Source organism: Atractosteus spatula, chromosome 12 (genome assembly GCF_055471065.1).
Source record: "Atractosteus spatula isolate fAtrSpa1 chromosome 12, fAtrSpa1.hap1, whole genome shotgun sequence".
In the NCBI taxonomy this organism is placed as follows: domain Eukaryota; kingdom Metazoa; phylum Chordata; class Actinopteri; order Semionotiformes; family Lepisosteidae; genus Atractosteus; species Atractosteus spatula.
Window position 1 is genome coordinate 23,339,305 of NC_142717.1, and position 20,948 is coordinate 23,360,252.

Here is a 20,948-nt window from a genome sequence, read left to right on the forward strand (position 1 = left end):
GTTACTGTAACACTTAACTAATAATATTTATTTATTAAAGTATTATTAATATTAATAATCCATCCATGCATTTTCTGATTACTTAATCCAGTATAAATTCGCAGGTTAATCAGAGCCTATCCTGGCAAGCAAGGTGGAAACATATTTTTATGCATAAAGTAAAAGGAAAAAAAACAGCACATTCTGTCCATTTTGCCTATGAAGTCACATCTTTTCCTTAGAAATGAAACAGCTGTCCATTCACTGATGACTCAAGATCCAGTATGTGCGTTCACAGCACCCACAATGACCTCATACTCCAGGGAAGACACCTTTCCAGTGCTGACAGTTGGACTTCTTTTTTCTCGAGGTGGTGAATTTTGAACTGTTGGTTCAAGATCAAAGGAAACCAGCACAGAAACGGGTTTACGTTGTTGTGAGGCAAAACTGCACGTGCTCCGTTTTCTTAAAAAGATCTCAATATCACACATGATATATCGGTGCTACAGACACAAACCACGCAACTCTGCAAGGTCAGAGTGAAAACAGCAAGAGAGAGAAATGCAGACTTGCTCAGTGAATATTGCCTGTTATTCTGATATTGCATGACATATCTACAGAAATCTCATTGGATGAAGATCCTGAAAATGCTGAGAATTTATCACAAGAGCATATGAAATATGTACATAAAATTAGAACTCGTATCTAGGCAGCACAACGGGTCATTTGTTATTTAAAGTATCATACAGATCACCCTCCCCAAAAAGAGATATTCATTAATCAATGTCAAAAATTAGTTTTACTCTACAGACAAGCAATATGTATCTATGGTCATGAGATTAATATGAGTGATAATTACAACATCGTTTTATTTTTGGGTGCATATAGTACATTCGATCATGTTAGAGCAAAAACATACTTTACGTCCAACCCAGAGATTTCAAGTGACCACAAGTATTGGGACAAAATCACTTTACTGTAATTTGTAAATTTCCTTTTCTGAAAGTCGGTATTTGATTCAATATGTTTTTGAGGATACAACTGCATGAAGTCTGTGACCCAGTCATCTCACTAAACTCTTTGTATAATTATCTGAAATGCTTTGATAGACCTTTGCTGCAGCCACTTTGAGTTCTTGCCTGTTCACAGAGTGTCCTGACTCTTCAGCGTGTAAAACGATGCCCAAGTAGATTTAAATCCTGAGTTTGACGTTACCAGATTTTATGGTTTTCTCCTAATGAACTCCTTTGGTTGCATTGGTTGTGTGTTTTGGGTCATTGTCATGCTACATGGTGATGTGCCTCTTGATAGGTATGGAAGCATTTTCTTCTACATACTGTAAGTCAGAAAAATTGTTCTATTCAGCTGCTGCCATCATTCGTAACATCATCAGTAAAGACGTGTGAGTCAGTTTCAGAGGCGGCCGTGCGTGCCCAGGCCATGACATGACCTCCGCCTGGCTTCACAGAAGAGATGGTGCTCACTGGAGCTTCTGCACTTCCTTTCTTTCTCCACACCTCAACCTTTCCATCTCTGTGGTAAAAGTTTATCATGGTCTCATCTGTCCATACAACTTTGGTCCAAAGGTTTTGACTCATCTAAGGGTTTTGGAACCAATACATTTTAATAATAATAATAATAATAATTGTTTCCACTTATATAACGCTTTTCTGGACACTCCACTCAAAGAGCTTTACAGGTAATGGGGACTCCCCTCCACCAGCACCAATGTGCAGCATCCACCTGGATAATTCGACAGCAGCCATCCGAATGAAACAGATTCAAGCAAATCTGTCATTTTTCATCTACCTGTTATGTTCTAATGGTGATATCTTGGCACGAAATGAATACTCTTGATATGTTTTAAATCTGTAGATATAAGCATTCTTATGGTGCTGGTCTTTGTCTTTTGATGGACAACCAATTTTTTAAAAATGTGCCCGGCTCTTTAATACTTTAAGAGTTTTCAATGTTTATGTCATCAGAGACAAAGTCTTAAATACATTGATAGGCTATCTCCACTCTCATCAACTAATTCCTCTTCTTTACTGTCCTGCTAGTATGCAGAAGGAAGTCAATCATCAAAAATACGCAGAACTGTTTACAGAAACAAATGTTGTTAATCACACATGCTATAAATCAGCCTACAGTCTGGCCAATGTCCCAGGCTCACTGAAAAAAACCCCAACAGTAAGCAATGTAATTAAGTCTGTTTTTAATTTGTTGTTGATTAATTTTATTTAAAATAACTGCATACTATACAAAACACAGAAATCCACACCACCAAAATAACATCTAAAAGTCGGCACCGCTACCTCAGTTTATACAGGATCTACTACATCCACTGTCACACTCCTTGGAAAAAGTGTAATGCTGTTCAGGGTGATGGGGAATTTTGGAGGAGTGGAGAATTTAGCCAGGTGGTATAATTGAAATGAATTCGGTGTAATACCTGCAGAGAATACTCATTCCACATGAACAGACTACATACATTATAGTAGCCCAATTTCATTAAGTTACTTAGGGAAAAAAATGTAAATTTGTAGTAATTGTCTTGATGTAGTCATTGGTGGTCTTATGCAGATATACAGAAAGTATGACCACCCCAGGTCACACTAGAGTCTGTGTGTCCTAGAGGAGACAGTCTGAGCGACTGCAGTGGGTGGTCTTTTTCAATGTCCCATACACCCCCAGCTTCATCTGCTTGTGTAAGTTCCCCTTTGACATTTACACTCCTAGAAACTGGCATTTAAGGTTGTTGTTTTATTTTTGCAGATCGGTTTATGACTCACACACACACACATAAACTTATACACTGGCAGAAGGCCACATAGGGAATCCCCTTTCTTGGGGACTGTTTCTCTTGTCTCTCTTCAATAGCTGATTGGTATACTTTCACAGACCTTGTGATTCTTGTCAGAAAAAAAACAGAAGCTCTTGTGAATGAAACTGGGATGAGTGTTACACAGCTCCGATTGCACAATACTTAGATTTCCTGTTTGCATTTTCCTTTCGGCAAACATTAATTTTTCAGAGTTCCTATAAAGCGATGCGGTCACATTCAGATTCTGAATTTGCAAATGCGATGTTTTGTGGTCTTAATTCCATTACAGGTTCTCTGGACATGAATAAGATTTCTATTACAGGCCCGAAATGTGGTAATGAAAAGACACTGAAGAAATAATACATTGCGAAATTCTGCATTTTACATCAGCAACTTGTTGCCCACATATTTATTATTACACGTAGGGGGTCTTGCAAAACTATTCGCCTGCTTCCAATGATGTCACATTTTGATGAATTCCAAATGATGTACGCACATTTTTTAAACTGAACGTTTTTTATTCAGAATTTGAATGCACAGACTTACCACCTGTCTCAGCGAGAGAACTGAAATATCAGCAAAAAACTTCAAAGAAAAATCTAAACCTAAAATACAGAGCCTTCCAAAAGTATGTAGCCCCTCTGGTGTTGTGACATTACAAACATTATGCATATGCATTTTTTTCATTTCAAAGTTTATTCAAAACCTGACTGCTCGAGATGAAGAATTCTAAGGGGGAAATAAGGTACAGTAAATGTCAACAAAAGACTTTAGAAAACAATCATTATGCTGATAGCATACGTATACAGACCAATGAAGTCAATATTTGATGGAAGCACCTTTAGAAACAATTCTAGCCTCAAGCAGTTTTTTTAAGCTCTACCAACTTTGTACTCCAGCCTTGTGCGCATTTTGCCTGTTCTTCTTGACGGATATGCTCAATCTCTCTCAGGTTGCTTGGAAATTATGTATAGACAGCAATTTTTAAGTCCTTCCATAGAATTGTAGTATGAGCCTCACACAAACATGACTTCTTTTGAGAAACTTAAGCCACTCCAGTGTACCTTTGACCTCATCCTTTGGGTTATTGTCCTTCTGGAAGGTGAATTTTTGTCCCAGTTTTAGAAGGACGTTTCACATTTTCCTCTAGGTTTGCCTGTACTTGGCTCTATCTTCTGTATATGCCCATCAGTCCTGACAACTACAGTTGTACAACTAAGTCCCTGCAGAACTACAGTATAACACACTGCTGCCAGCACCATGCTCGACAGTAGGGAAGGTGTTGACTGAATGGTGTACTATGTTGGGTTTGCGCCAGTTCCAATTTTGTGCTACAAAATCTTTTGCCACTTAATATTAGAAAAGGTTTCCTTCCTCAAATATTTTAATTTTAATTCAGAGGGTATTTCAGTACTCTCCGAGGGCCTCAATTGAAACATTCAAAATCTCTTAACTCCTGTTTTTCATTTCTTTGGTTAGGATTGTAACAGTTTAAAGCGTATCATTTAAACCAAAGGAAGAGTTTTAAAAATATATATATATCACATTAGTAAGGCCTCATTTACAATATTGTGTAAATCGTGATCACTACTTCACAGAAAAGATATTGGGGGTCTGGGATCAGTCCAGAGATGAGCAAGCAGATATATTCCGGGCTGGAGGAACTGAACTTTTTTTTATTCTTGAAGAGAGAAAAATATGAGGGGACCTCATATTTACAAGTATTCAAAATCCTCAGAGGCACTGACAAAAACAACCTAGTGACATTCTTTCAGCATTTAAACAAAACTGGAGTGTGCAGTATAAAAAATGGAAACTATGTGGAACCGCATCGAAAACTACGAAGAGGAAGGCCTTTTGACTCTAATGGTTGTGGGAGTATGGAGCAGCCTACCCAGCCATATTGTCTAAGGTGATACACAGGCTTCCTTAAATGAACATCTTAATGAAATCCTCAGATTAATTAGCAATCCACCAAACGGTTACATTTAACTTGCGCCAGCTCCCCTGCGACCCTGTATTTGTGAATGCGGTTAGATTGACGCACTGGTAACATTTCCTTTCTGGATTTAAGGATTACAATGTTTTTCAATTTTGCCTGGGCGTGTCTAATGGCACCACAAATAGTGTTATTTCGCAGAAAGGTTTGGGAGGAGGCCACGTTCACTCTTGCATGTCTCTGCTCTCCTACGTAAAAATACTCCCTGGCTGCCCACAACTCTTTTCTAGAATCCCTCTCTCCACCCCAACTCTTCACTCTTACAGTCACCTCCCTGGTTCATTCCTTGTAGGTGAGGGGGGTTGTGACAGCTTTGACCTTTTCCCAGAGTTGTCATTTCCCCAGCCAGGCAAGTTCATCGAGAGCGCACACCTTGTATACACAATGGCTGTCAAAAGTATTCACACCCCTTGTACTTCTTCGCATTTAACGGTGTTGCAATATAAAATCACAATGTATTTTTTTTCGGGGTGGGGGTTGCCATCGATCGACACAAAAACAGTTTAGAATGTCAAAGTAAAAACAAAAATTCTACAGATCTTCCTAAATTAATTCATTAATATTAATATAAAACAGAAAATAAGTGATGGCATAAATATTCATCCCCTTTCCTAAGACACACCTACATAGGCTCTGGTGCAACCAAATGTCTTTAGAAGTCACATAATGTGTTGAATAGAGTCCACCTGTGTGCAAATAGGGTGTTTCACATGAGTTCAGGATACATATACATATCTCTCGGAGGTCCCACAGTTGTTTGGTACAGCTCCCAACAAAAACTACATCGTGAAGACAAAGAAACTTTCAAAGTAAATCCAGGACAGGGTTATTGAAAAGCACAAATGAGGGAAAGGGTAAAGGAAAATTTCCAAGACATTACCTACAGTATCTCCCAAAGCACAGCAAAGTCTGTTAGAACGAAATGTAGAAACTGTGAAACTGTGAAACAGGGTGTCTTCAGAAAATGAGTATCCAGACAAGAAGAGCACTGGTCAGGGAGGCCACCAAGAGGCCTGTGACAACTAAAAGAATGACAGTCCTCCATGGATGAGATGAGAGAAACCGTGGATATGACCATTTACTGGATTTTCCACAAATGTGGGCTTGTAGGAGACTGCATGTGGGAGACAATGAGTCCAAGTGGAAGAAGATTCTGTGATCTGACAAGACCAAAATTGACTTTTATGGCCTTTATGTTTAGCGTGAGCATAACAGTGAACTGCATCCTGAGAACACAATCCACTGTGAAGCATGGCGGTGGCAGTATCATGACATGGGGAAGCTTCACGGCATTAGGGTCTTGTGAAGACAGGAGGAAAAACAGGTGCAGCAAACTATAGAGAAATCCTGGAGGAAAACCTGTAGTCTGCAAGAGACATGAGACTTGGGAGAAGATTCATCTTCCGGTAGGACAATGACCCAAAACATACAGCCAAAGCCACACTGGAGTGGTTTTAAAAAGAAAGAAGTCAGATTTCTGCAGTGGCCCAGTCAAATCCTGGACCTCAATCTAATGAAGACTCTGTGGCAGGACCAACTTTTCCCATCCAAACTGAATCATTTTGCAGAGCGTTGCAGAGAAGAATGGGCCCCAATTGCAGTCTCGAAATGTGCAAAGGTGGTAGAAACTTATCCAAAACCTGTGGTTGCAATTTCTGTCAAAATGTGCCTCTACAAAATCTTGAGATGTATATAGGGTGTATCAGTTATTTTCTGTTTTATATTTATAATTAATTTAGAACAATTTTGTTTTAACTTTGACATTATAAATTGTTTTCTGTCACCCAATTTGGGAAAAACTGCCAGTTCCTGTCAATACAGTACATTATGAATCCATATTATAACACAAAACAATATAAAAAAGTCCAAGGGGGGTAAATGCTTTTGATAGCCACTGTACAAAGGCCTGGTGGCTCACATTTACTCTTACAATGAAGTTGCGATGTAAGTCACAGTATTGCCAAATTGTGGTTCATGGAAGAGCAGGTGCTCCATATGTGTGTTTTTACTCTTTTTTGGAAATTAATTTTAAAAAACTTTAGCCGTGACAATGACGCAGAGAACGTTCATTTTCCGTTCTACGGCTTCAGAAGTAATTGGCCCCCAGATGATTCTTTTATTTAAAATCAAATTGGTCCTCTTGAAGACTGAGAGTGATTGTCAGTTTCCTTTAACCTTCTATCCGAGCACCGGACCAGTTGGGTGAGCCAGTCTACTTTCAAAAGTTTAAACTACTGATTCAAATGGTAGGTGCATTAAAAAAATAAACTTCCCAGACTGATTCAGCAAATCATTAGATTTTCTTTTAGAAAAGCATTCTCTGAAATATAAAGAAATGATACTGACATAAAGACATATAATGGTTCTTAAAACATATTCTGCAGTGCCCCAACGTAAAATCAGTAATTACTTACACATTTGGCTACTTTCATCCTCAGCAACATACATTTGCTCTTATTTAAACAGCTAAATATTTAACTGCAACAATTTGGGTAATGTACCATGCTTAAGAGCAACAGCAATATCTCACCTGGGATTTGAACTCACACCCTCCCACTGACAAGCCCAGAACCCTAACCACTGCTACCCTGTGTAGCATTTGTGGGGCTGATCATGGTTTCTGTAAGAATGTTGGCATTAATTTGTCCTCACCTCATTTTCAAAAATGCATATCACGCAATTCTGCAAACTTTATTTTCCCTCTTCATCCAACTTTCTTTCCAGATCCCCGTTGTTCCATCATTGAAATTTCAGATTAACTCGGCATAATGCGATGCACGTTGTCAGTGAGGTCTGTATCACACTGACACAATAAGATATGAAATGACAAGGCACTGAATCCAGTACAGTGCAATGAATAGCCAATAGCCAATGCCCAGGGCTTCAACCACACTTACTGAGCGGTTTTCATGCAGACCAGTAGCAACCACATGGAAAATGGATCAGACGAAGAACCAAGTCAAGTTCCACAGTGAGGTTATAGGATGTTTATCATACATCAATGTTACTTTCCTGGTCCAATAGTACCGCTCCGAGATCAAAGCTAGTGGTGCACTACACTGTTTGACACCTCTTGGGAAATCCCTGGGTTTGCATGAATAATCTGGGAATGATATCCTTGGAATAAGGGTGGTATTCGATGCCTTGGGATTCCCTAGGAGTGACCTCTGTGGAGGAGGCTGCTAACATCAACAACAGTACATTCCAAGAAATAAAAAATATGCAGCTCAAGTTGGCTTTGGCTATTTTGTTCATGTAGTTTTGGCGCTGTTTACCTGTAGGGTGGAGATAAATGACCCGAAATCACATACTGGCACAAAATAGCACAAGAAATGGAACACAAATGTCAAGGCGCGAGCAAGGAAGAACCTTTTATTGCTCTATCAACAGAGAAAGAGAAGTCACCTCCATCAGATCCTGTTCCCATTCGATAGTTCTTGGAAAGAGCAGAACTTAACACTCCACTGTGGTTATTTTAATCAGCCGTACCACTCCCTATTAGGGGAATCGAGCTTTTCTACGCTGTAAAACCATGTGTGTGAGTGGGCGTGTGCCCGGGGGATCATAGCCTGCAGTGTGTGGATAAACCGCTCATTCAAACACAATGAAAAATGGTGCTTCACACTGCGCCCTGTGTAATCACAACACAGCGGAAAGGTGCATTGTGGACCGGAGTAAATGACCAAATGTGGTCAGTACAGGAATTACACATTTCTAAGTGATGGTTCCTTCTGTTAATCATCTTCTCCTTTCCTTGTTTAAAAAACCGGATGAACACAGTTCTTTTCCATGCTTCTGGGAGGTGAGGCCAGAGACTACAAAGAGAAAGGAAGAACGCACTAATGACATATTTCTTGAAAAGTTCAGGAACACAATGTAACAGTGAATCACAGTTCAAAGCGCAGCTTTTCCACCAGAATCCTCAGACTTTTCAGTGCAATGCTGCTGATAATACTTCAGATTAAGTGGAAAATGTCTTGGATTCAGCTTTACGGAGCTCCCATAAGTGTCAGATTCCAAGTCTTTAACTCAATCTTTTGTGTTCTGACCGAGCTCTCAGCTACATTACCGAACCATAACTTGACCCGATCACAAGGCAAATTGATACTCTTTAAATTGTGCCCAGTTCCTAAACATGTTAGAAGTTGTCTTTAAGCTACTGAGTTTTGAAAGTTACTTAAAATTTCAACATCTGAGTAGGAAAAAAAAAACAATCAAGCAGCTTGTTAGTTCAATTAAGAGCTCAATAAAGTAAACACCTTGGTTAGAACGCTCCCCAGTAGGTGTGTGGGGTTCCCAGAATGTTGCTTGAAAACCGATTTAGTTGAACTGTATTGGACAGAGGTCAACTGCACTCAAATTTGATCTGAAATGGCCATCCGAGCAGGTTACTTACACATCCTAACACATCTTACTGGGTAAGCTACAAGCAAGCAGACGCTGACTTAACAGAAGGGTTCCTGTTTCAGCAGCTTATCAGTTTGGGCTGTGCATCTTGGTGTACTCGTAACCTAGGGGGTTAATCATTTGGGAGGAAATCGGCGTGGATAAACTGGAGTGATTAAAAAACCCACACTACTTTAAAAATAGGACTTTCGGCACCGGTGATGAGGGGCTGCTTTCTAAGTAAACTTAGTCAAGACTGAGTGCCTCTCGCTAAGGGAATTCCCCGACGTCTTAAGGTCTACCCTGTGAAAAAAACAAGACTTGTCAGCCCAACAGAAACCTGCAATAATAATGATTAAATACGCAATTTGCCTCACTTACGCATGGAAATGACTGTCCTGTAAGGCATCTGCATTGAGCAAATTCGAGTTTGATTCAAACGAAGCCACTTACGTCGACTTGTTCTCCTGTTAAGGACGGGGATCACCGGGGCTTCGCCATTACTCATACGCAGAAATATTTCAGATGTTTGCGAGCTACGCATTCAATAGTTCCTCCTGCCAGGCCGTCTCTCGGCTAGGGAAGGAATCTCAAACTTACACAACTATAGAGGGTTCCCTCCGTACTACTGATAATACATCAGCAGAGTCTTAATGTAAGCAGGATTATATGGGCCTAATAATAGGGCAGTTTATCAAGAATGCGTAGTAAAATAGATTTAAAATGAATAGTAAAATACATCCGTTTTCGATTATTTTCTTTTAACGCGATGTTGAAAAGTCCTCCGACTTCAGTTCATTCACGCCTAGAGATTTGTCATAAAAAACTACACAGAAGCCCCGAGCAATCCATTTTTATATACAAAAGCATGTCGTTGGTTCTCTGCCACAACACAATGTCGATGCTTATTTACCTGAGACGTTCTTCTGTAGTCGGCGTGCCCGTGGCTCACCCACGCAACCACCTCGTTAAAAATAACCGATTTTCGGCCCCTAGTTCTGGGCAAAAACAGCACAGACAAGTGATACTAACGGAGACCGAGCCTCCAATAGCACATTTACCGCTTCCGATAGTCACAGCTCACCCTACTCATTGTTATTACCGTTTCTGCGCCTAAAAAAAATAAACGTGTGGCACAAAACACGGGAGTATAAGAAAGAAGCAATTGGCAAAAAAACAGAACACCATAGAATCGGTGTGCATTAATTGTAGTAAAGAGATGTAACTAGTTCAAATGAAAGGACACGCTGTCGCTAAAAATACCTGTCTACGACTATATTTGGCTTGGCTGGATCACAATCAAATTTCTAAAATAAACGGACCCGCCCCGGCACAATGAATGGGATCTCTGCTATCTCACACCGCCGGATCGGCCCGTCGCTAATTTTAGTAACAGAGCTTGCGTCAATCACGCGCCTCAGTGCGTCAAGCCCTCGCCCCGCCTTCGGAGGCACCTTATTGGTCAGAGGGTGTGCACGGCCAGGAAACCACGCGCTCGGTGATTGGCTGACTCTGACCCGGATTTAAGCAACCTCATTTATTATTCTGTTTAACGTCGCTGCTGGGGTGTTTTTTTCCGGCATGGTTGTAACATTTTCTGCACCTTGAAACGCGCATCTCAGCGCTGTGTAATCTGTTAATTATAAAACTATTTTCAATTTTAGGGCGTATTGTGACTTTTCATAAGCCATTTTTCCTTTTCCGCAGCGCATATGACACACACATCTCGATCTCAATTTAAATGGCATAGTTCAGAAATCAATTTCTTTTGTTTGATCGCTTATTTGTTTTACTGGTTCAACAGCTGGATCCTGTGTCCTGGGTGAGGGCTGGAATTTGCGATTTCTAGCTTAAGAACCCAAAGCAGTGTTTGTTTTATAGTTCTAGCTGTTTACTTGAAGAAGATTTATGGCTGAGGCACCCTTGAAGTGTACACAGCAATGAATAAAGCCCTCGAAACAACGTTTTTTACAAGTTGAAGGGGGGAGGACTTATGGGGCGAGTTAGTTCTTAACTATGGTTAACTGGATCATGTACAGTGCATGTGACGCATGTCATACAGTAGGTGGACAGAATCGGTACTCAGCAGGTTAAATCAGGTGTTTAGATTTCACTGTGTGCATAGATGTCTGCCCCATCATATAGCAACCCTATTTGCTTCCACTTTGTCGAAACGAGAGATGTCCTCTGTAACGTGCTTCTTCTGACAACACCCTAAAATGTTCGCGGGGGCAAAATGGTATTACACGCTATGGACAAAGACCGTTTTACTGCCCACTGCAGGCGATCTGGGGCGAGTACATTTCCTCTCTCCTACTGACTCCTGCCTGTGCGGGCTAGTTCAGCCCCAGTCCCTTTCAGACTACTAGACTGTTCAAAACGCAGCCCGGTTGTCCCCCCGGGATCAACGAAGTCACGTATCTTGACCCGGTCATTTCCCAGAAAGCTCCTTTACTAACGGCTCCAACAAACTAGAGCCTACATAACCATTGAACATGAACGGTGCGATATGAAATAGGGTTATTACGATTCCAAACAAACGGGGCGGATCGTGACGTTGTATACAAAGATAAAGTTTTATGGATAATGTGATAAGTTATCGTTTATTGGGAATTTCCTTTCCTTTTCTAAAAAGCCCAGGTAAATGTGTCGGAAAAGGCTCGCTTGAATACGGCCCAAGGTGACCTCCGTAGCACTGCCTCATCTTTCTGTCCGCTCCAGTTGGACAGCTAGCAAACGCAGCCCAATACTCCTTAAAAACCTGTAAAAGCTGCTGACTGTTTAAAGCCAACAAGAACTGGGGTTTGCGCGGCAAAAGAAGCAAAGGTCATAGTGACCTTCACAGGGCTTGGTTTGAGTGTCAACGTGCGACCATCGACTGTGTTAGTGGGGTGTAAACAGTACTTCGCTTCACAAAATTTCCCCACCATCTTTCAGAGAGCTACAAGACAAGCTTTGAGAATATCGGGGAGCAGTGGTGTTTCACTACTGGACACAGTAATGAAGCATTTTCACTGCACCGCGCAAAAGTAAAGCTCAGTTAACCTGGTCCCAAATACAGTATTGGTACACTTCGTTTTCGAAGGGATATTCTGATCTTGATGATTACTGAGTTTCCACCACATAAGGCTTTTGTTCTAAGCTCTAGATCATATTCTGATGTAAGAGATAAAATCACAGCTGTACTAGGGTAAGTCAACCATGTAAATATTCCAAGCACGAGCGGTTGGACGCCTTCCCTCAGAAACGCAGATCCTTGAAATAATTATAATAGGAGCTAATATGAATTGTAGAAATAATAGGAACTGTGGCTTCGTATTCCTCAGAGCGCAGCGGTGCCTTTGGAGAGCTGGTATACACACATAAAAAGGGGTAGAATCTATATATAATGATATGTATAATCAGTTCCACATAGGTATACATATACTGTATAAAGACGGTACAAAAACAAATTGATGTACGATTCTTAATAAACGTATGTTTTAACCAAATGTGATAACACTGCCCCCAAGATGTTTTTTAAAATAAAATAATATTGTTTACACTAACGTTTGATAGTGTCAGCTGTCTTGAGAGCAACGACGCTAAGAACAATTATTATCAATAATTATAATGAACGGAGCTGTTATTTCTAGATTCCTAGATTTTAGATAAAAAGTCGTAAATAGGCGGAAAAATAAAATCTTCAAAGCGCAGCCACTGTCTCTTGATAGACTTGCAGTTTAAAATAACGTTCAGAAAAAAATAGGGAATTTTTACTCTACAGTCTAGGCTGAACAATCACCTTAAATTCTTTTTCTCTAGTCAATTAATATTCTTTGAAAATCGGGTGACTATCCCTCAGGTGTGAAATTACACCTGAAAAGTGTAAATTTAGTACGCAAGAATTTTGGTTCTGTTTAGACGAGGGTTGTTCACTGCAGATTAAAATGATTGCCTTCAAACACCTCAAATACAAGTACTTATCAAATTACTTTAAGACGTTATTTTATAAAACAGTAGGAAAAAAACAAGAAAAACTTAATGCTTTGCTAGATTCTTTTTTCCTTCATTTTCTCCTGCTGTTTCTACAGCTGATAGACCCTAAAGAGCTGGGGGAGTGATAATGACAGCAACAATATCTGCGCTTCGCTTTCCTGCTGGTGCTTAGTACAGAACGCACTGAGAAAGAAAGCGTTGAATTACTCCTCCCTTTGCTTTTAGAGAGAGATTTCGTCCTTCAAACGGCAGACCAATGCAGGCCCTTCCCTGTCTTTTCTGGCACAGCGAGAGAGAGAGAGAGGGCTACTGTAACACAGAGATTCTGGGTTGAGACAGGGGAGCTACAGTAGTGACGTCACCTTTCCAATGACGTCACATTGACGTCTCGCATACCAGCCGCTCTATGTAGAAGGCAGACACACATAAATGAGCTATTAGACTTTCTCTCTCTCAGCTCTCCACATAAACAAAGACACATTGCAACTTCATCACAGCGCATCATCAGCATTAGCAACACGGACACGGGGGAAACCGGAGCGCACGGACCCACTGCTCATTTCAATGCAAAAGGAGTAATTACCCTTTACAGTTTCTAAACAGAAAAAAAACTTTGCTGTCACAGCCGCTACTGCTACAACAACTCTTACTACAACTACTACTTCATTATTTCTTACAATGCTGGAAATCTACAGGACACTTTAAGGAGGTTAATATCACATGTAAAGACGGAACCGCTACAGCAAGCAAGTATGTATGAATCTGTGTTCTTATGGACTTCATAAAAGTTTATATGGGTATGCTATGGGGGAACGAAACGAACAGAGCTGTTGTTTTTATTTTTTAATATTTCATTCTATCATTTTCCTGACAAATGTAGCGTCGGTCTCGGTTTTGAAACTTTCTCGTGCGTGGGGATAACTCAGCGACCTGTTGCATAGGCTTGTATGAGAAACCTTAGGACAGGAGGAAGAGGATGAGGAGGCTGGGGAGGCTCGAGATGTAGCGGCGAGTGGAAGCGAACTCGGCGAGAAGAAAGGTATTCTTTCTGGTTGTCATGGAAATGGGATGCCGCTCAGCCTGGGCGGCGAAACAGATTCGCGAGAGTAGGAGACGCTCCGTGAACCAAGTCTGCTCTTCCCTTCTGTCTTATCGGCAAAGTTGACACACGCAACAAATAGCTATTCCGAAGACGCCTTCTTCTCATTTTTTTTTTGCTTTCTTTTAGTAGCAGTTTGGGGTGTTGTTGTTTTTTTTTTGCTTAGAACTTTTGTGTAAATCCCTGCAAAAGCGCCGGGTGCCTGGATTTGCTGATACCGGTAGTTCGCGCGAAGTAAAATCGCCAAGGTCCAGACAGAGGACACTTTTTAACTTTTACACGTGTGCGCCGGGTGTGAAAGCGTGATGTTAATCAAGCGTATTTTACTTATAATAAATGATAGCTTCACAACGTTTGGTTTATAGTGCGAAGCAGCTAATGAACTACTTCATAAAGGGCTTAGAAATTACTCATAGACGTAACAGGATCAAATGCGCTTGTAATGTCCAAGCCATATCAAAGTACTTTTATTTAATTTATATAGTGTATTAACCTGTGAAAAACATAAGAATATCTGTGCTGTACTAGATGTTAGTGATGGAAACTTTTCTACGGTGTTCACAGGGTCTCGCTCTTTCTTCGCTATTCGCAGCCCATACGGTGTAGCGAACAGCAGGTTTCATTCAATGTTCCGCGTTTCTGCTAAAGCATCTTTAATAGTGAGTCTCGCTGTTGTTCAAAAGTTGTGATGAGGAGCGGTAAGACTTTCAGTAGTTTTCTCGGTTACTGCGTGCGATTGTTCCCAAGACAGAAAGCGTCTTTTAAAATAAATGACCTTCAAAATTATCCAGCATCGCTTTCGCATAAACTCGATGTTACATTTCACCTGATAAACAATCAGAAAAAAGGCTCAATAAAAGTCACTTCTGTCTCCCGTTAAAAGGTAGAATTGACACAAAAGTATGTTGACAAGTGTCCTAACATCAAAGGTTTAAGACTTGTGATAAGGTAGACTTTACATGGATTGAGGCAGGGGGTTGTGTAACGCAATGAACGCCTCTTTGGTCGATCCAATATTTGAGAATAAAATAGAAAAATAGCCTTTAACCTTTAGCTGTAGCTCCACTTTGAAAAGGCGCGATTGCTAGCTGTTGAACAGCATCTCGGGCATTATTTCACACAGGCTAGTGAAACCGCACACACACACTCACAAAATGTGTGTTTACACGCTCTATATTTTTTTCCCCCCAACAACGGTTAGAGCAAATCAAATACATCATAGAAGAGAACAAGTTTAATTTTCATATTTCATTCTGACTTTATTATCAACGCCTTCAATTCTTCCGAGCAGCCAAGGCTCGGATAAAAGGGTCTTTGACAGGTTCCCTCAGCTAATTTACTGTACTTGAAGTTTTTTTTTTCCTTCTTTCTTTCTTTATCTTTTTTTTTTTGTCTTCATTTGCTTGCCAGCGAGGCTCTGGCTGTCTGGGTTATTGAAGTTGGGGGGCTCCTGCCTCTCACAAGGTGCGTGTTTAAAAGATCACTCGCGGTTCTCTAGGTAACCAGACCCACCGAGTCACCAGCCGCGGCGGAGCAGCGGCCGCTCGAGCTCTCCAGCTCCAGCTCCGCGCGCCGGCTACAGGCGCGCGCGTGGGAGCGTCTCGCTGGCGAAAACGACCAAACTTTTCTCTGTTACAATCATCACAACGAGCGGAGGCATATCTTTTTTTAAAAAAAAAAAGTTGTATGGGATTTCGCAAAAAAAAAATCCCAGTTTCAACTTGCAAAAAGACAGCGAGTGCTGTGGGATGCGTTAGGTGGTTCTGACTAATAGATACTCCCGTGGCTAACATGGTGCGTGTTTCCGAGAGAAAGTGAGCGCAATGTGGTTTTAGGCAGCTTTAAGTCCCGGCCGTAAAAGAAAAAGTGAAAGGAAAGCTCCAGATACAGTTCCTGATTGAGACATATCCAGATTTCATCGTAATAAACTCAAATTGTTTTCGCTGGGGGGGATGAGAGCTTTATCTGGTCATTTCCTTTGTAGGGGGAAAAAAATTCTCAGTACGTCAATTTGCATTTTATTTGAAAAAAACAACATTTTTTTTCCAGCTTAAAATGTTGTATAGCACTTATTTTTATGCCGAAATCTGCTGTTATTTAGAAACCCGTACAAATCTCATAAAAATCCGTCACTATCTGAAATGCAAAAATAATAGAGACACCACACAAATGTCCGTTGTCATCATATCTGTCAGTGATGATTACAGTGGTTGAATATTTCCAAGGTCTGTACAAATTCACGTTCGCCGTTGTTGAGGTGAGGATTCGGAGATTGGTTCGAAAACTTGTCTTTGGCGGAGAGGGGGCGCTAGACTCTGTAAAATAGGTATGAAAATATTTTACTGTGTTCGCAGGACTCAGTTGGATTTTGACAAAAACGCAGGTGAACATTTTCAGTGCTGGTGTTAAAAGTTTATTTTGTGCGTTGTCTAGCATTCAACAAGGAATAAGACTACTTTACAATACTTACATATACAATAAAATAGGTATTTACGTTTGTATACTCATTTCCTTCCTTTAAAAAACGATTATCCATTTATTTTTTTTTCCATTTCAAGTTCTGCTAATTTTGCCACTCAAAACTTTTGGGTATTTTGGCAGGCATAGTTTGATATGTGTAAAGGTTCTGCGAGGTAACGCTTTACTGTCTTTATTGGAGATACGATACATAGTTGTAAAGATTATTTTGATTTTTACCACCAGTTAAATGTCGGTTTGTGTGTCCATTCGTTCGTTTTTTAAACGTCATTTCTTGCTGACAATTGTGAGAGTCTGGTCACATATGTGTTCTGTGTCCCACAGACTATGACTCGATCGTGTGGTGAATGGTGTAGGATTTTTTTTTTTAGAGAATCTTTATTTTTATGTTTCGACACAACCTAAATTGTGTTTGTGTCAACCGCATAACTCAAGACAATAAGCTAAACTTCACATGTTATCGTTCGTATTTTCAGTGACCCCGAATTGCCAAAATATAACTAGTGTTTGTTCACATGTTTATGTTTATTTTTGTTAATTCTCCGCAACATATTAAACTTCATGAAATTCTTTGAAATTTCACGACGCTTTTACGATTTGAGTAATTATTAAAATCTGTGGGAAGGAAAGGTTTTCAAACACAAGAAAGAAATCCGACTCAAAATAAAAACAAAATTGCTCTGGAATAATTCTATTGTTGAGCATGAGAACTGCTTTTTTTTCGCATGTTGTATATATAAATGTTGTACCAGTTGCATTTGTGTATTTTGATATTTTGAAATGTCCTCTTAAGAAAAAAAACGAGCTTTTAAAGTTTTTTTTTAAAATATGTGCAATAGCCTTCAGTTTTTTTTATAAACGCATTTACAATTATTTGTCAATAGTCCAGTTAACCTGTATTTTGGTTGTTATCGACTTTTTCAACCAATTATCAGCTTAAGATTTAGTCAGCCTTTTCTTGCTTATGTATATGGTTGGCTTCGACTGCTCATTTCCAGACCCCGGTTCGGAAGAGCGCCCCCAGCCGAGCCCCGGCTCAGAGACCCGGCCAACGGACAGTTCAACACCCGGAGAAGAGTCCGCTGAGCCAGCCTCTCCCCACCGACTCGCCACTCCTCCGCCGAGAAAAACAACCACAATTCAGCAAGCAAAATTTAAACCAGGTAAGTCTCCTTGTGAAGGCTGAACTCGGCGTGCTGTTTGATGTCAGGGCTTCTTTCTTGCAAACAGTGATGCTCAAAGTCTTAGTATGAGCACATTTAAATAATTTTGCAAGTAACTGTAAAAGTCTAAGTAGTCTCTTTTGGAGAAGCATGAGTGAAGATAAGAACAGCCTAATAATAATCGCATTTAGAAATCTAGCGGTTTTTTTATAGCAGTGTAAATTGAAGATTTTTGACCTATAGGGGAGCAGTCATGCTAATCAAGGGCAAAGTGGAGCGAAATTCAAGACGTATTGAGGTTAAAAAAAAACTTTTTAACAAAAAACTAATCAACACACCACTTTAATCATACAACCGACATGTTTTTAGAAAAATTTAAAAAAGCATTTAGATTTGGCAAGCATACATTTAATGACTCCCGAGTGTGTATCGTGTAGGGAGTGGAGTGGGGTGGGGCTTTTATGTCAATAAACCTCATCTTTAAAAGAGATGAAGACGAAATAAAGGCATTTTTTTAAATTGAATTAGTGCACAATAGCCAGTACAGCTTTTAAAACAGGAGTGATAATATTGATGATAAATTCCATTCCAACAAAGAATGTAGTATGCACGAAGCTTGATTTCACAAATGACAATTTTAATAAGGTGGAGAGGGAGGAAGTGTGACAGACGATTTTGAAAATGTCAAGTCTGCCTGACTGGGCACGACGGGGTGCCGTGTCACACTTTCGCCGAATCGCTTCAGGGCATTTGACCCGAGCGCCTCGGCACAGGGTGCGGCTGTTCCATAGGCCGCAGCAGCAATATTTTGCCTTTTTTAAAGAAAAAAATATATAAACTTATTTATATGTACAATTTTAGACATCAGGGTCTTAACCCAATCTGCGCTTGCGTCTAATCATTGGACGTGCACCGCACAGTGTAACAGTGTATCAGCTTAGCAAACAATTGCAGGTGTCTGTTTGCGTGCTTGCGTCTGCATAATTTCCCGCCTTATTTTGTAATTCGTTCGTTTTTTTCCCATAACATTATTTGACTAATTTGACTAAGTCTTTCTTTATATATTTATTTTTGCAATCCATCTTTTGTTTGTTAGATCAATGGCATTCTGACTATGAGCAAGCGTGCACAGTTATTGGAACGGCTGCATTTTATCCACCTAAAATGCACACCTCGAGGTCAGAGACTGTTTTAATTATCAGTTCCCTTCCCTGTGTCCCTTAACCACTGTGAAGCTTGTGACTAAAACATGACTTTTTTATGGGGGTGTCTGTGTTTGCTTTAGTTCTGTTTTAACCTGATCGTCTGTGCACTCTCTTTCATTGATTGGCAGACTCTTCGTAGGAAGTGAATTAATAAGGGCAAATTCATCTTTATTTTATGTCTCTTAGCATACAGTACCTTTTGTAGTCAGAAAAGGTGCCACAATGCCTAAATTAGATCATTGTTCTGTCTTCAACAAAAGAAAATTAAGTTTGGTGCCTATCACAAATTCAGGGTGGGTCATGAATACCTCCCCCTACCCCAGACGAAGGAGTTTCATATGCTGTTGGCCCTGACCAACTTCTCCTCTGAAGCCGGATGCTGTATTTGTAGTAATTACTTATACAGTATGCATCAGTGCAGTGGCATTTCTGTAGGGTCAGATATTAAGCTTTATGAAGGGAGGATTTTCTTATGTTCCAGTTTTTTTTTTTAAATACAAACTGATCAGAAAGTAAACTCTCTTCAGGGACGGCTGAGAGATAGGGGTATTAGGGACTTCCCGGTTTCTCTTGTCTGGTTTGAAAGCAGCTTGAATGGGGTCACTAGGGATGACGGGCAAGATGGAAGCCAGTGAGTTTGACATCATTTGTGTTGAAATATCATGTACAAGCTCTGTCACCGTGAGGCACAAGCACAGAAAAGACCGCTGACACGCTCTGCCGCCACAGCTCTCCAGTGACATATCCGTGCAGCAATATGGGAAGCTGAATAACTGAATACAACTGAATACAAATCTTCCAAAAAAAAAGTAATGTTTAGTTATACAGCGTGCTATATTTGAACTAAAAATAGCGTAAACTGAATCTTTCTCAACTCTGTATGTTGGCGATAATCACAGCCAACTGTAAATATAATAGATATATAAAAGTTGTAGGAGAAATCACATACCAATTTAAACTGTAGCTAGTGTGTTTTTTTTTCGATTTAGATTTTTTTTTTTGAAGGCAGTAAAAAATCGTTCTGAGGTCTTTTAGTTGTTTTTTTTTTCTCTCCTAAATGTCAGAAACAACCCCTGGAGACTGTGGTAAGGTGATAAAATTGGTGAAGCTCAGGCTGTTCAGTTATCAAGTGCAGTATCCGACGAAAAGCCATAGGGGAATTCTAGCTGCTCGTATCTTTTCCTGTGCCGGGGCTGTGACAGTCCACAGTCGGTGACATCACAGTGCTCCAGTGGAAAGAACAAGCTGGAGGCAGTGACACCTACATCACAGCTCCAGCACAGGTTTGAAGGTAGAATACACCGGTCCATACTTTGAATAATTTGATTTAAAATCGTTCTTTTGAAAACAAACAGACCTCCCCTTTCTTTTCACGGTCTTGAACGAGACAGTTGAATTTGCTCAGAAAAGAGAGGAGAAAAAGGACAATTTGGGCGAAAACTGAACTTATGAATGAAGTTCCTCAGCGAGTGTTTCCTGTGTGGAAGGAAGTGCTGGTCAGTTGCGTAGATGCACACAGCGCAACCACGCAGTGAAGTCATCAACTCTTAATTTCTCCTACCCACCCTTTCCAGTGTGATCGTGGGGGGAGGGCTGAGGAAGGGGGCCGTGCTGTGTCGTGAGTTTCCTATAAGAAAGTTTGACTCATAAGGTATTTCGAAGCTCTGTAGCCTTATTTTTTGTTTGAACGATGAGTGTCTAAATACAGTATGTTCTTCAGGGGCTTGGTTCATGTAAAGTAGTTTAAAGTATTGTGTATATTCTGTACGTGAAAACACCCCAAATAAATTCAGTTTCTGTTTGGAAATGTAGAATAGAGTATCAGGTATTTTGCTTG

General features: G+C 40.3%; 1 protein-coding gene and 1 long non-coding RNA gene across 6 annotated transcripts in view; one reads left to right on the forward strand and one right to left on the reverse strand.

Annotated features, from left to right (window-relative positions):
- Positions 1–8,151: 8,151 nt before the first annotated feature.
- Positions 8,152–10,466, reverse strand: LOC148822787 (uncharacterized). Its single transcript, XR_016093865.1, has 2 exons — positions 10,102–10,466; positions 8,152–8,617 (listed from the first exon to the last, which is right to left on the reverse strand). It is a non-coding gene; the product is annotated as an uncharacterized LOC148822787 (long non-coding RNA).
- A 3,105-nt stretch (positions 10,467–13,571) lies between these two features.
- Positions 13,572–20,948, forward strand: part of nr4a3 (nuclear receptor subfamily 4, group A, member 3) — a 43,700-nt gene continuing 36,323 nt past the window's right edge. The window contains exons 1-3 of one of the 5 annotated variants that reach the window (XM_088929437.1): positions 13,572–13,916; positions 17,742–17,906; positions 19,003–19,084. In XM_088929437.1, coding sequence (XP_088785563.1) covers positions 19,021–19,084 — 64 coding nt within the window. In that variant the 5' untranslated portion in view covers positions 13,572–13,916; positions 17,742–17,906; positions 19,003–19,020. Of the gene's footprint in view, positions 13,917–14,143; positions 14,206–15,770; positions 16,060–17,741; positions 17,907–19,002; positions 19,085–20,948 lie in introns of those variants that run through there. The other 4 variants (XM_088929436.1, XM_088929439.1, XM_088929441.1 and 1 more) reach the window with 4 other exon arrangements.